A 12,371-nucleotide genomic window follows, 5' to 3' on the forward strand; every position below is an offset into this window, starting at 1 on the left:
AAAAAAGAGAAAAAAAAAAAAAAAAGGAAAAAAAGAAAAAAAGAAAAAAAAAAAAAAAAAAAAAAAAGAGGCTTTCCTGCTTCCCTCCAGCACGGCAGTGCACGCCTGCAGCCATGTGTCCCTCCTCTATCACATGGGATGTATCCTCCAAAGGGTGAAATTATTATTGGGGGGATGTGGCGACTCACCAGGAAGTTGAACGAGTTTGGTGAGGTTGAGCGTTTAAAGCTTGATGGGTTGCATTGGGAAACCATCAAATTCATATGCTACACTATTTCGACACCTACGCATCCGTAGCACGAAATGAGTCATTCAAAGTCTTGCTAGCGCTTGCGGTGCAGCATGGCCTGTACATTTTTCAGTTTGATGTCGAAACGGCCTTTTTGTATGGTGATATGGATGCTATAGTGTACGTTTCTCAAGTCAGTGGGTTTGAGGTTAAAGGTCAAGAACACAAAGTTTGGAAACTCAGGCGTTCCCTGTACGGTACCAAACAAGCGCCTCGCAAATGGCGTGAACATCTGGTCAATACTCTCAGGTCTTTGAACTTCAATGCGACTGAAGGCGACGAGTCTCTCTTCTCTAACTCTTCCTATTCAACATTTATTCATATGCACGTTGATGATGGGTTTGGGGTGGCTCGGACCAGGGCTGAAGGTCAAGATTTCTTGACCCGGCTAAGTGCGCATTACAAACTCAAGACAAAGGAAATGCCAACACGACATCTTGGCTATACGCTTGACTGGAAGGAGGACGGTTCAGTCATTTTACATCAAGAAGACTTTTGCGTCAAGATGCTCAAAGAACTTAAGATGGAAAATTCCAATCCAGTCAAGACTCCAGCCGCTCAGGATCTACATGCTATTGTTGCTACTCCGGCTCAAGATGCTGACAAGGGTCTTTATCTCAAGGCAACTGGAATGCTTAGCTATCTAGCCTTACATACTCGTCCTGATATACTATTCACTGTCAATCTACTCTCCCAATTTAACAACAAACCAACTTTGTCTCACTGGTCGGCAATTCGTCATCTAATGCGCTATCTTAATGGAGCAAGACGAATCGGGCTACACTACACGAAATCTGTAGCTTCTGACAATCTTCTGACTGGCTGGGCGGATGCTGACTATGCGACGTCGTTAGTAACCAAGAAATCAACCTCTGGGTTCTGTGTGACTCTTTTTGGTAATATGATTTCATGGACGACTAAGAAGCAATCTGTAGTTGCCCAATCAACCACTGAAGCAGAATTTATATCTTCCAATACATGTGCAAAGCAGTTAAGGTGGTTATCAATTTTAATAAGCAGTCTTAACATCAAATTGAAGAAACCTCCTCTAAACGTTAAGATACATAATGACAACTCGGGTGCTGTTATAATCAGTAAGGAAGCTCAACTCAACCCAAATTCTAAACACATTGAAGTAAGATATCAATATCTACGGAATCTCATATCTCGAAATTTACTAAGTATGGAACAAGTGTCAACTCATGATATGATTGCAGATGTATTAACTAAACCTTTAGGACGGGTTAAACATGAAAGAGCTATGAATCAGTTGAAACTCACTAAGGCATGATTTAGGAGGAGTGTTGTGTAATTGAAATCATACCCAGTGAGAGGTCAATGATATATTGAAGTTTACTACGTCAAATGATCAATTATGTAATGGGTAATGGAATGGAATTGGCAATGGTTAAATGCGTCAATATCTTCTCATACGTTTTGACCTAAGCTCCTATTGATGTTTTCTATGATTTAACTTCTCTCTCTCTTTATGATTTATGTTTTCTCTCTTTCTTGATTTGTTCTTGTATCATTTTCTCTCATTTCATTTATTCTCAATTTCTCTATTTTACCCATCAAAGATATCTAGGAAAACAACAACTACTAGATCACCACGACACATAGTCTCGTTGATAGTAACTGACTGCAGGAGGAGTCTGCTACCTATCTATTGTTTTCAGGTAATTAGATTCTTTGATGGTTGCTAAGAAAAGAATATAAAACATATGTATTAATGTTTCTTATTGTAGACATAGTAGGGATCATCCAATATTCCTAGAAGTCACTTACACTCACCGAGTTCTTACTAGTGTTGATCTTATATTAGGTATTGATCATTGTCTACATGTCTCTTTTAAAGTCTGTTTTATTTCTTTTACTAACGTCTTATATTAGTTGTTTGAAATCTATATATGTGATTGTTGCTGCAATAAAGACATAAAGATCTCAAAAGCTTTCAATGGCGTGGTCTTTATTTCTATGTACGTCTTTTGAATAATTTCTCGCACCTAGTGGAATCCGCACCAACCTCGAACGACGCTCAGGACCGGGATTGCCCAATTTGTTTGCATGGTTTTTGTATGGGGCAGAGGTATGTCCAACTACCCTGCAGCCACACACACTTGCTACACGAAAATTGCCTACTGGAGCTGTCCTGTAACACTGGGTTTATTTTCATTTCCTGCCCGATGTGCCGACAATTCCCCTTTATACGGTCTGAGACCCCACCCCAGAGCTAAACTTTGTATGTTACTGATCATAAATCTAGAAAACAAATTCATTTCCGAATGCATTTGATTTTTCACCCTGCCCATACACAAGGCTAGAGAAGCCTTGACCTTATTATATATCTTGATCATGAGAGAGGTACACTTAAGTTTATTTTCTCTGATCTCATTAGTCATGTTTGCGGTTAGCAGTGAGTAGGGGTATACCCTCCAGTGAATGGCCACAAAAAAAACTCCAAATCTCAAACTTTATGACCAAGTCCCGGAGGGGATGTCTCACTCTGCGGTTGGTGGGTCTTGTGGAAATGCACTGGACACTCTGGAGTCTGAGTCTGGGATTGTGGGTTTGGGATTGTGACCCCGCCGCCGCCCGGCACTGACGCCCCTATGAGACTAAGCAGGTCGGCTGGGGACCGCGAGTGGCGGCATGGCTGCGAAAACATAGTGTGCCGAACCCGGGCGCCGCGGCCGCGCATTTTTCTGATCACTAAAGACGAGCGGTTCATGGTTGATTGAAGTGAACAATTCACAGGTCATCTCCATCCTAGCAATACTAATAGTTAAAAGTATCGTATAACTCTGATGGGTCGGATCAAACAAAGAGAAGCTATGGACCGTGTACAGTATCTTTTGTTGTGTTTGATTGACATCAAGTCATGAGAAGGTTATCAATGCCCTATCTCTACACAACAGAATCTGATTGTATTTCATCGAAAGGCGCTTCAATTTAAAAATAAAAGCGTGGTTTTTAATACATCTATCAGCACACATACCACTAGAAGATGACACGGCAAAAAAATCTCCAACTGATAAAATGATAAATTCGAAAAAATGACTTGACAAGACGAACCGGGACTACTTCGACTTTCACTCATCATAGTCGGAGTTGAGGATGGAGAAGACATTTTTAAATCCAAGTACAGCTGCAAAAGCTCGCCTTAATTGTACGTTGACATTGGTGCTTGATGTTCGAACGTGTAAGAGGAAGCACCGAAAATTTGAATCAAAATTGAAAAGGATGAAGAGAAAAGGAGAGAAGTTCTTCTGGCGATGAGTTTTGTACCATCTCTCTTCTGGCATACGTAGTTTTCACTGAAGATTCCAAACTGTTCTTGTACATCAACGTTTAAACGTCATATTGAATGACTCTGGCTGGGTTCTGGTGAGCCCTGGCCCTGAGGTTCGGGATCGGACGCAGATCGAGTTCTAGAATCAAGCAAAACAAAAGTTGGGATGATGTCAATGGAACTCAGACGTCTGAACTAAGGAGATTACTGACCTCCACCGGAGTAATGGTACGGTTCCGAGAGGGTGATTTTCCATACATGAGGACTGCTTCTGAACACCCGATGACGGCGAACTTGAGGTCGGAAGCGTAGGTGAAGGTTCCGATGGCCGTTTGTATGGAGGTGTCGGGTTCTGTGGTACGATAGGGGTGGCTGATAATGGGATTGAAACTGGAATGCTTCGATTTTCACTCGTTACAGTGGGAGCCGAAGTTGGAAAAGATGTACATTGCTCCAATGCTTGAGTCTGTTGAGAAGATTTGCTTTTGTCCAATATAGATGCAGATTGCTGATAATCAAAAACAGCAAGAACGCAAGCGGTGAAGATCAGTTTTTGATTGCAAAAGGGCTTGAAGAAATCGAAAACACGGAAGACATACCAGAGTCGATCTTCTTAACCTCTCTTTGTCGGCGTTCAACTCCTTCTGAAAATCCGCCAAGCTCATATCTTTTTCAGTCAAGATGTAGGGTAAAGGTTGCGAGGGTGTGACTTTGGCTCGCTTGGGGAAAGCAGCTGGAGGTTGAACAGGGATAGGAACAGAGCTCTACATTCAAGGGAAGAACAAGTTGAGAAAGACTTTAACGGTGCTCGTGTATTGGAAGGAACTTGACCTGAACAGACCACTTACTTCGACATGAGATATTGTTCGTTTCCTCGGAACTTCTTTACCATACATCAGGTCGAGGAATTCATCAAAGGCGGTCATGATGCTAGAGATAATGTTGAAAGAGTAGGTAAAGATGACAAGAAAGATCTGTTTTCAAACAAAATACAAAAAAGATGGGCTCGTTGGAGACACAGGGAAGGCGGGAGAGATATGAAGAGCTTGGTCGTAACAAGCAACTGCCCTTGTCTCGGAATTGTATGCCAATGCCTTTACGCGCAGGACGAAATTTTCGAGAGCCACACGCTATCAAGAACAGATTCACCGTGGCGCTCGAAGACAAACGGTGGAGAGGTTGGCAATGCGGGTTTTCTATGAATGATTGCACTGATGACCCTTTTGCAGCGTACGCCCAATCACACAAAGACAACCCCTTTTTGGTAGGTTGACTATATGAGGTTATTAGTGAGGGGTGAGCACCTGGTGTCAAAGTCTGATAAAAAACCACGGAGTTGGCTCCTGTTTGCTCTCAAGGAACAAAACCAACGTGATACTTTTCGCCTTGACTCTTGTCCCTCCTGGACTTTTCCCCCGTTTTTGCCAGTTTTGTGTTAAATTATGACATTATTTCTCGACTATGCCCCAAGAAGCTTGGGTTTTCTTTCTATGGCATCATAGGTGCTATGGGCACTTCTATAACACGCATGGAATGAATCGGTCGTTGTATTGATCCATTGGGTTGTTGCTTCTTCCTCTGTGTATTATTGAAATTCTTGGGCTTCATGTTCAAGAATATCATGTGTAAAATGCATAAGAAAACAATATCAAGGATAAAAAGCTAGACAGAAGCTGAAAATGAATGACAAGACTTGACTGGGTGGCCGGGAGGAAACTGAAAGGCTTTCGTTCTCAAAGGAAAAGGGATCTGTATATGAGAGTACCAAGGGTACCGATCTCAATACCCGTGACAGGTGTACCGAGTCTCAATGAATGAGCTGATTGTCCGAGGATAAGCCATAGGGGCTCTCAAACCTGACCTGGTTTTCAAAAACCCAGTTGACCCAGTTGACTTTTTGGCAGTAACTTTGTATATAAATTTGACATTTATTGACAGCTCCCAGCCTATAACTCAACTGGGTCAACTGGGTTTTCTCGAAACCGTGTCCGGCTTGAGAGCCCCTCATACATAACACTTTCCAGAGCTTTCAATCATGCGTGTGATTATCAAGATGGAACGATAAAAATGGCAAAAGAATATGCCTCCTTCTCATTTAAGCTGTAAATGCATTTTGGAGGAGCAATTGAGCTGTACAAAGGCGGAGATGCGACAAAAGACAATTGTAAAGTAATGTGGGTCTTTTGGGAAAAGCATAAACACAGATGAGGTCACCTTCTGGCGCCGCTTTTTCAAAGTCCTGGGCAGTGACCCGTATACTTATGCACCTATAAGAAGACCGCACCTGACAGGCAATACTCCCTAAACGCACCCCAGGCGACTCCTTTCAACCTAACCAGCGTAACCGTAACAAAAACTGATCGATTCAACTACAACATAAATTCTTTTCAAGTGACAAATTCCTTTTAATTGCTTTCAACACCTACAGTAAACAATGGCACAAGCAAACTACACACCCAACGCTGGTCACGCACAACTCTTGAGGGATCTCCAAAGTCTTCAAAGCAGACTTGACAAGGTGATGACAGGTCCAAATACTCCCAGAGCCATAACTTCCGAAATACAACAAACCCTTTCAAAAGAAGCATTCATTTTTGTCATTCTAGGTTTAGATTACAGTGAAGAAAACACATCAGAACTAGTGGATCAAGGGACAACAAGAAACAGTGACCTTGTTAATCGCCTCCGCTCAATCCCTGAAATCCGCAACTTGGACTTATCTGCAATTTCTAGACTTCCCCCTCCCGGATCACCAGCGTCGCGTGCAATTTTGCTTTGGAGTCATCTTTTAACTATGTACTCTCAAGTATTTCAAGCCCAGCCCAACTCAACGCAAGACCAAAGCCCACAATGCGCACATTGCCTCGAAAAGATCCCCATTGGCAAAAGATACATTCAGTTTCCTTGTCATGTCTCCTCCAAGTTTCACGAGACCTGTTTCACCGAGATGGCTGGTTTTACTTTGGCAGTTAAGTGTCCGGTTTGTCATACCATTCCCTTTGTACCTTCTCAGTGAATTTTTTTGTATGATTTGAACCAAGAAGTCAATTGATAAGATATCACCGCAGCAAACACTATAATTCTTGTAGCTATGGTTTCTACTTTGGCTGACAATTGATTAACAAGTATGTCTCAAATTCAAAGAATTGACACAATACAGAAACAATGGTTTGATAATCACAATGAATAAGTGAGCTGAATCAAGAGAGCCACTTTGAAATGAAGCCCCACTGATGGAACTCAGCCATATCCATTAGGGACACAAAGTTGAGCTCCCGGTAGCTGAGAATGATCATTGATGTGGATGGAAAAGTAAGAGACTGAGGAGACAAGAGGTGGATATCTCAATTTTTCCCATTCAAAGCATGATCCAACCACAGGTCTTTGCCCTACACAGGCTAAACTCAAAAGTCGAGGTAGCAGGGGTAAACTAGAGCTCAATTGTCATGGAGTCTATGTAATAAGGACAAACCTCAAAGAATGATGAGTTGCAGGTAAGAAGCAAGGATGGATACAAGCTTCCATGAATCTTGGAGCACCTATATAAGCTGTTGCTATATGAATAGAGTGTGGTTCTGTGGAATTGTCACCTCATGATAACATGGACTTTCAAAACTGATACTGCGGTTACAAAAGAGGAAGATTCATGTACATTGGATTGGTCAAGAACCTCCTATTGTTAGCTTGGGCATCAAGTCAAAACTTTTGAGATCACAGCCCTAGTAAGAAGAGTATGTGTGTGACAATTCAATCATATAATGGGCACAACTTTTTGAGTATTTATCAACGCGACCAACAATTGGTAGGGGACAAGCTTTGAGTTTTGAAGGTGAGAAAGTAAAAGTAGTAGAAGATACACAGTCAGGATATGCAACCTTGGAATGTGTGTTATGAATTTGGGTAAGAAGACAAATGGGGAATACTGATGCAAAGGTTTTGAATATTTCACAATTTTCTGTACATGTCAGATATTTTCAGTCCACTGCCAGCATTAAATAGGTTCCCTGGTTGGAACATGACCTAGGCTGGGAATATCATTGAGAGAAGAATGGAGAATCAAATCATCTTGCACTGCACATCTGAGCCATAAAGCATACACTACATATGTGCAAACATCTGAGTAATCCTTAGCTATCAGCTACATACAGGTCCGCTCAGTTATCTGCTCATCTAGATAAGAAAATCATGTGTAATACATGCTGTAACTTTGTTCAGATTGAGACACACATTTCAAAATATCGACTACATATATCACAATGGCTACTCAGGAAATATTCATGGAACTGTGTAACAGTAGCAGAATGGGAATCTGATCACTAGGACCCGTATTCCCATCTGGGAACCTCTTTAACGCTGGCAGTGGTCAGGCAAGGAGTGAGATTAATAATCAAATCTATTGGTTCAAACTGACCTTGCCATGATTGGTGGTCAAGTTAAACAAAGGAAGGATTTGTTATGTGGATAGTACCCTTTGATTCTTTTGATGAAATTCACAAGGGGAGATGTGCTATTTATATAGCCAAAATTAGAAAGACAAACAACTGGTGACAAGTATCTACTGTTGTCTTAGAAATGGTGTAAATTGCCATATGCCAATGACAGCAGGTCAACCTGAACGCACAAGATGAGATTCCCAACAGCACAACATGATATCAAGAATATATTCATCATGACACACCAGAACAGATTGGAAGTGTTCCCTGAGCTTGCGGAGGTACACATCAGTCCATGTCTGATCTGCGGGTGGAAAACTGGGAGCGCGGATAGGACCGAGGCTCAATTGTGAAAGGTGGGAAACCACCTGTCACAGAAGGAGCAGAGTTCGAGGATGTACAGAAAGAGAGATAGAGTTTTTATCTCTCTACTCGACTACATCCTCTCTCCCTATCCTGCGCTCAGAGTTTTGCAAGTCTCAATCTTGATCTAGTAATCTTTTCAAAAAAAAATATATATAAAAACATACCAGTCGTTATAAGATTAAGAATTGAACTGAAGATAATCAACACGAGCACTACGAACAAATTAAAAAGGTTAAATCAAAACAACGTAGAAGAATATTTCTTTCAAGATCATAACACGCTGAATGTGGAGGCAACTTAAGAAGAAATCAAATACTAGTAAAGAATATAAATCTGAAAGTATGATTCAAGCCATGAAGCAAGCGGAAGAGAAGAAAAAGGCTCAAGAGTTGAAGGAAGCAGAACAAGCGGAAGGCAGGAAGCGTAGAATGGAATCAAGAGCACCTGGTGGATCTCAGTTGACTCCGAAAGAACGGGAAAACAAGAAGCCTACGCAATCAGGGGAGATGGAAAAGGAGGATGTAGAGACACAGGAAGGTGTCGGGGAGAAAAGTCAAGAGGCAGAAGGGATGGTAGAGGATAGGAAGGAAGGTTCAAATGAAGGAGGTAAAGAGTCGTCATCAAGTGAAGAGTTGACAAAAGAAGATATTCAGAAGGCGATTCAAAAGAAGAATAAGAAGAAGAATAGAGGTAGAGGAAAGGGAAAGGAGAAGAAGGAGGGTTCATCAGAGGAATCGGGGAGTGAGAATGGCTGGTTGGGGGAGATAGCAAAGGATTATGGAAGGTTGGTGGAGAAAGATCAACGTGAGTAATTCTTATCTAGGATGAGTTATGAGAAAAGGAACGCACCTGGAGAATGGGGAAGTGTGAGCAGCTTGGCGCTCCAGAGATGTCATCCTAAAGGGATTAGGACAAAGGAGACTGGATTTAATCTAAAGAAGATAAATCAGTCGGCACCCTATGAGCTCCAGAATGTTGTAGAAGCTGAGGAAAGGAATCCAGAAGACCCTGATGCTGACGAGAATATCTGGGGGGATTCGGGGGGTTGATGTTACGACAGGCCCGATAGATGCGCAAGCGAAAAAGAAGGAGAGAAGAGGAATGCTGGATGGGCGACCACTCCTAGATCGTTTAGCGGAGGTGATTGAATTCGGTAATGAGGAGGACTTTATTGAATTAAGGAGAGAGATGAAGTCGAAGAAGAATGAAGAGAGAGAAGAGGAGGGGAGAGAGAAAGGAGGAAGGAAGGAGGAGGAGGATAGAGAGAAGAGGAAGGGGTCAAGTTCGAAGAAGAAGAGAACCAGGAGAGGAAAGAGAGGTGGTTCGTCGTCGTCGTCATCAGAAGATGAGAAACCAGACTCGACTAAGGAGAAGAAGGTGTCCAAGAGGTCGAAGTTAGAGGACTCGTCTTCAGGAGAAAGCTCGGATTCGGAGTCTGATTCGTCGAGGGCTGGCAGGACGAAGAAGGAAAGGCCCATAGTATTCTCTTTCAAACCTGTGGCGGCGTACGATCTACCGGATCTTCCACCTCAATGGGAGAAGAATTTCAGACGGATGAAATATTATGTTCCCCTATCGGTTTTTACGGCGTCGTACATTGATGAATATAAGTCGACGAGTAAATCAAATCTCGGGAGGTATAAGTGGGATAGCCATCACTTACATTCGAGAGAAGAGCTAGAATGTCACATGACGTACGGAGAATTCAGTTTGGCATGTGATCTGGAGTATCGGTATGCGTTAGAGAGATATAAGTTTAAGGAGTATGCTGATTATATAGAGAGACATAAGGCAATTGTTAGTAAGATAGCAAGGAAACACAAATGCTGGATGGTCGGTTTGAGGTATCACTTAGCGATAAGAGCATTGACGTTTAGAGTGAGGACTGAAGATACGTACGAAAAGTCCAAGGAAGGAAAGAAAAAGAGAAGGGTTGAAGAGGTTGAATTACCGGATGGACATCAAGAGGAGGCGGAAGATGATGCAAGATGGGAAGCCCAGATGGCGGGAGACCTGAAGTTTGAAGGGAATCCATACGCCCTGGGTCAACCGAAGTACGGTTGGGTGTTCAAGACCGGCCAGGAACCAGACCCGACAACGGATCATCTCGCAAGGTTGAATGCCGAGGAGAAAGGTGGTTGGAAAGGAAGGGGTCAACGTGGTGGTAATCGAGGCCATTATGTGAAGCCAGAAACGTCGATGCCGTTTAAACCGCAAGGCCAATTTCAGAAGAGAGGGGCCGGGAAGGATTGGGTGACTCTAGGGCAGCAACATGCGAGTAACCAAGCCTCGGGCTCAGGGAAAGGGGGAAGAAAGTATGGGAAAGGAGAAGGGAAAGCTGATTGCTAATGATAGGAGAAAAACATTAGAGAGGTTCTGAATGAGATAAAAAATTTCCCCTACCTTGAAATGCATAATGAATGTGACGTCTTGTGAAATTTAGGGAAGGTGTACGTCATCTGAGTACCCCAGAGTGATGCCGAGAGAGTATCCGAGAGTGAGGCAGAGAGAGGTGAGATCCCAAGCTGCTGAGCAGGAAGAACGAGGTGAAGAGATAGTGAGTGAAAGGGTGAGGGGTAAGAGGAAAGCGGTGGAAGAGAGGGAGAATGTTGGAGGAGAGGAAAGAGAAGTAGAAGAGGTAGAACGGCCAATGGAGGAGAGCCCTCAAGAATCAGAACAGTCGGAATCTGAAGAGGAGAGTTTGAAGAAGGAGAAGCAAATCTTACCATTGAGCCAGAGGAAAACGTTCCGTGTTAAAGTCAAGAGTGATTGGCCGGCTCCGGTGAAATGTGAAATGAATATTGCGGAATGGGAGGTGCAGATGAAGAAGGTAGGCCTTGTTGACAACATTCCGTACATCATAGAGGGACTTCGAGACGGTTTTTGTCTAGGGATACCGCAGCATGAATTTGGCGAAGAAAGGTGGTATACACCAGATAATCATGAGTCCGCCTTGGAAGCAAAGGAGCAAATAGAGGCGACGTTAGCTAAGGAAGCAAGGGCAGGGAGGATAGTAGGACCATTTACGCACGGCCAAGTATATGAGAAATTCGGGTTTTTTAGAACGAATCCGATGGGAAGTGCGGTGAACGGAGATGGGTCAGTCAGGCTAATCAATGACTTGTCATATCCAAAAAATAAGCCGGAGACACCGTCGGTAAACTCGTTCGTAGATAAGAAAAATTACAAAACGAGCTGGGATGACTTTAAAGTAGTGGCCAGATTCTTTCGAGAGAACCCAGGAGATTGGGACGTGGCGATCTGTGATTGGGAGAAGGCTTATCGTCAGTTAGGTAATCATCCGTGTCAGAGAAGGTTCTTGTGTATTAAAGATTTTAAGGGGAGGATATGGATCGATTTAGCAGTTGGATTCGGGGGGGTAGCAGGGTGTGGAGTGTTTGGAGCGCCAGCTGATATATGGAAGAAGATAGCGATGGAAATACTAAAGATCCCGATGATCTTTCGCTGGGTCGATGATAACCTAATATTCAGGAGACCAGGTCAGAAGGTGAGCTTGGGAGATGTGGTTAATTTGAGCAAGGGTCTGGGGGTAAAAACAAACCCGAAAAAGAGCTTTGATTTCGACGATGAGCAGAGGTTCCTGGGTTTCATCTGGAACAGGAAGAAGCATACAGTCAGACTACCGCAAGACAAAATAGATCAAAGGTTAAGTCAAGTGATAGAATTTCTCACGACGAAAGACCCGTGGAGCTTGTCCAAGGTCGACACGTTGGTAGGTAGACTAAGCCATACGATGAACGTTGTTCCGCACATGGCGGCATATATGGGCTCGTTCTATAGGATGCTGAAGAGCTGGCACGTACCGGGAGCAAGGAGGTTTCCAACAGATTCAGCAAAAGCCGACCTGCAGGAATGGAAGGTGTGTCTAGAGACTCTAGAAGCATGTACACTAGTACCGAACCCAGTCCCAGAAGAGGTGGGATGGGTGGGAGATGTGTCGACATCATTTGGGTGAGTACAGGAGGTGACC

The 12,371-nt window shown here is 43.1% G+C and overlaps 4 protein-coding genes across 4 annotated transcripts in view; 2 read left to right on the forward strand and 2 right to left on the reverse strand.

The window, feature by feature from the left end:
• MELLADRAFT_102851 (uncharacterized protein) overlaps positions 1–2,358 on the reverse strand; it is a gene marked incomplete at both ends in the record, with an annotated part of 6,651 nt that extends 4,293 nt beyond the window's left edge. Inside the window, one exon of the mRNA XM_007405668.1 lies at positions 2,312–2,358. Coding sequence (XP_007405730.1) covers positions 2,312–2,358 — 47 coding nt within the window. The remainder of the gene's footprint in view (positions 1–2,311) is intronic.
• Positions 2,359–3,647: 1,289 nt separating this feature from the next.
• Positions 3,648–4,507, reverse strand: MELLADRAFT_102852 (uncharacterized protein; the record flags this gene model as incomplete). The annotated part of the gene is made up of 4 exons (XM_007405667.1): positions 3,648–3,720; positions 3,794–4,089; positions 4,181–4,345; positions 4,430–4,507. The coding sequence occupies 4 exons, from the start codon at positions 4,505–4,507 to the stop codon at positions 3,648–3,650; spliced, it is 612 nt and encodes a 203-aa protein (XP_007405729.1).
• A 1,508-nt stretch (positions 4,508–6,015) lies between these two features.
• On the forward strand, positions 6,016–6,597 carry MELLADRAFT_60003 (uncharacterized protein; the record flags this gene model as incomplete). Its single annotated transcript, XM_007405541.1, has 1 exon — positions 6,016–6,597. The coding sequence occupies one exon, from the start codon at positions 6,016–6,018 to the stop codon at positions 6,595–6,597; it is 582 nt and encodes a 193-aa protein (XP_007405603.1).
• Positions 6,598–8,808: 2,211 nt separating this feature from the next.
• On the forward strand, positions 8,809–10,729 carry MELLADRAFT_102854 (uncharacterized protein; the record flags this gene model as incomplete). Its single annotated transcript, XM_007405542.1, has 3 exons — positions 8,809–9,184; positions 9,441–10,017; positions 10,495–10,729. 3 exons carry the CDS (start codon positions 8,809–8,811, stop codon positions 10,727–10,729), a joined length of 1,188 nt encoding a protein of 395 aa, XP_007405604.1.
• Between the last annotated feature and the right edge of the window lie 1,642 nt (positions 10,730–12,371).

Source organism: Melampsora larici-populina (assembly GCF_000204055.1).
Source record: "Melampsora larici-populina 98AG31 unplaced genomic scaffold MELLAscaffold_4, whole genome shotgun sequence".
Classification (NCBI taxonomy): Eukaryota; Fungi; Basidiomycota; class Pucciniomycetes; order Pucciniales; family Melampsoraceae; genus Melampsora; species Melampsora laricis-populina.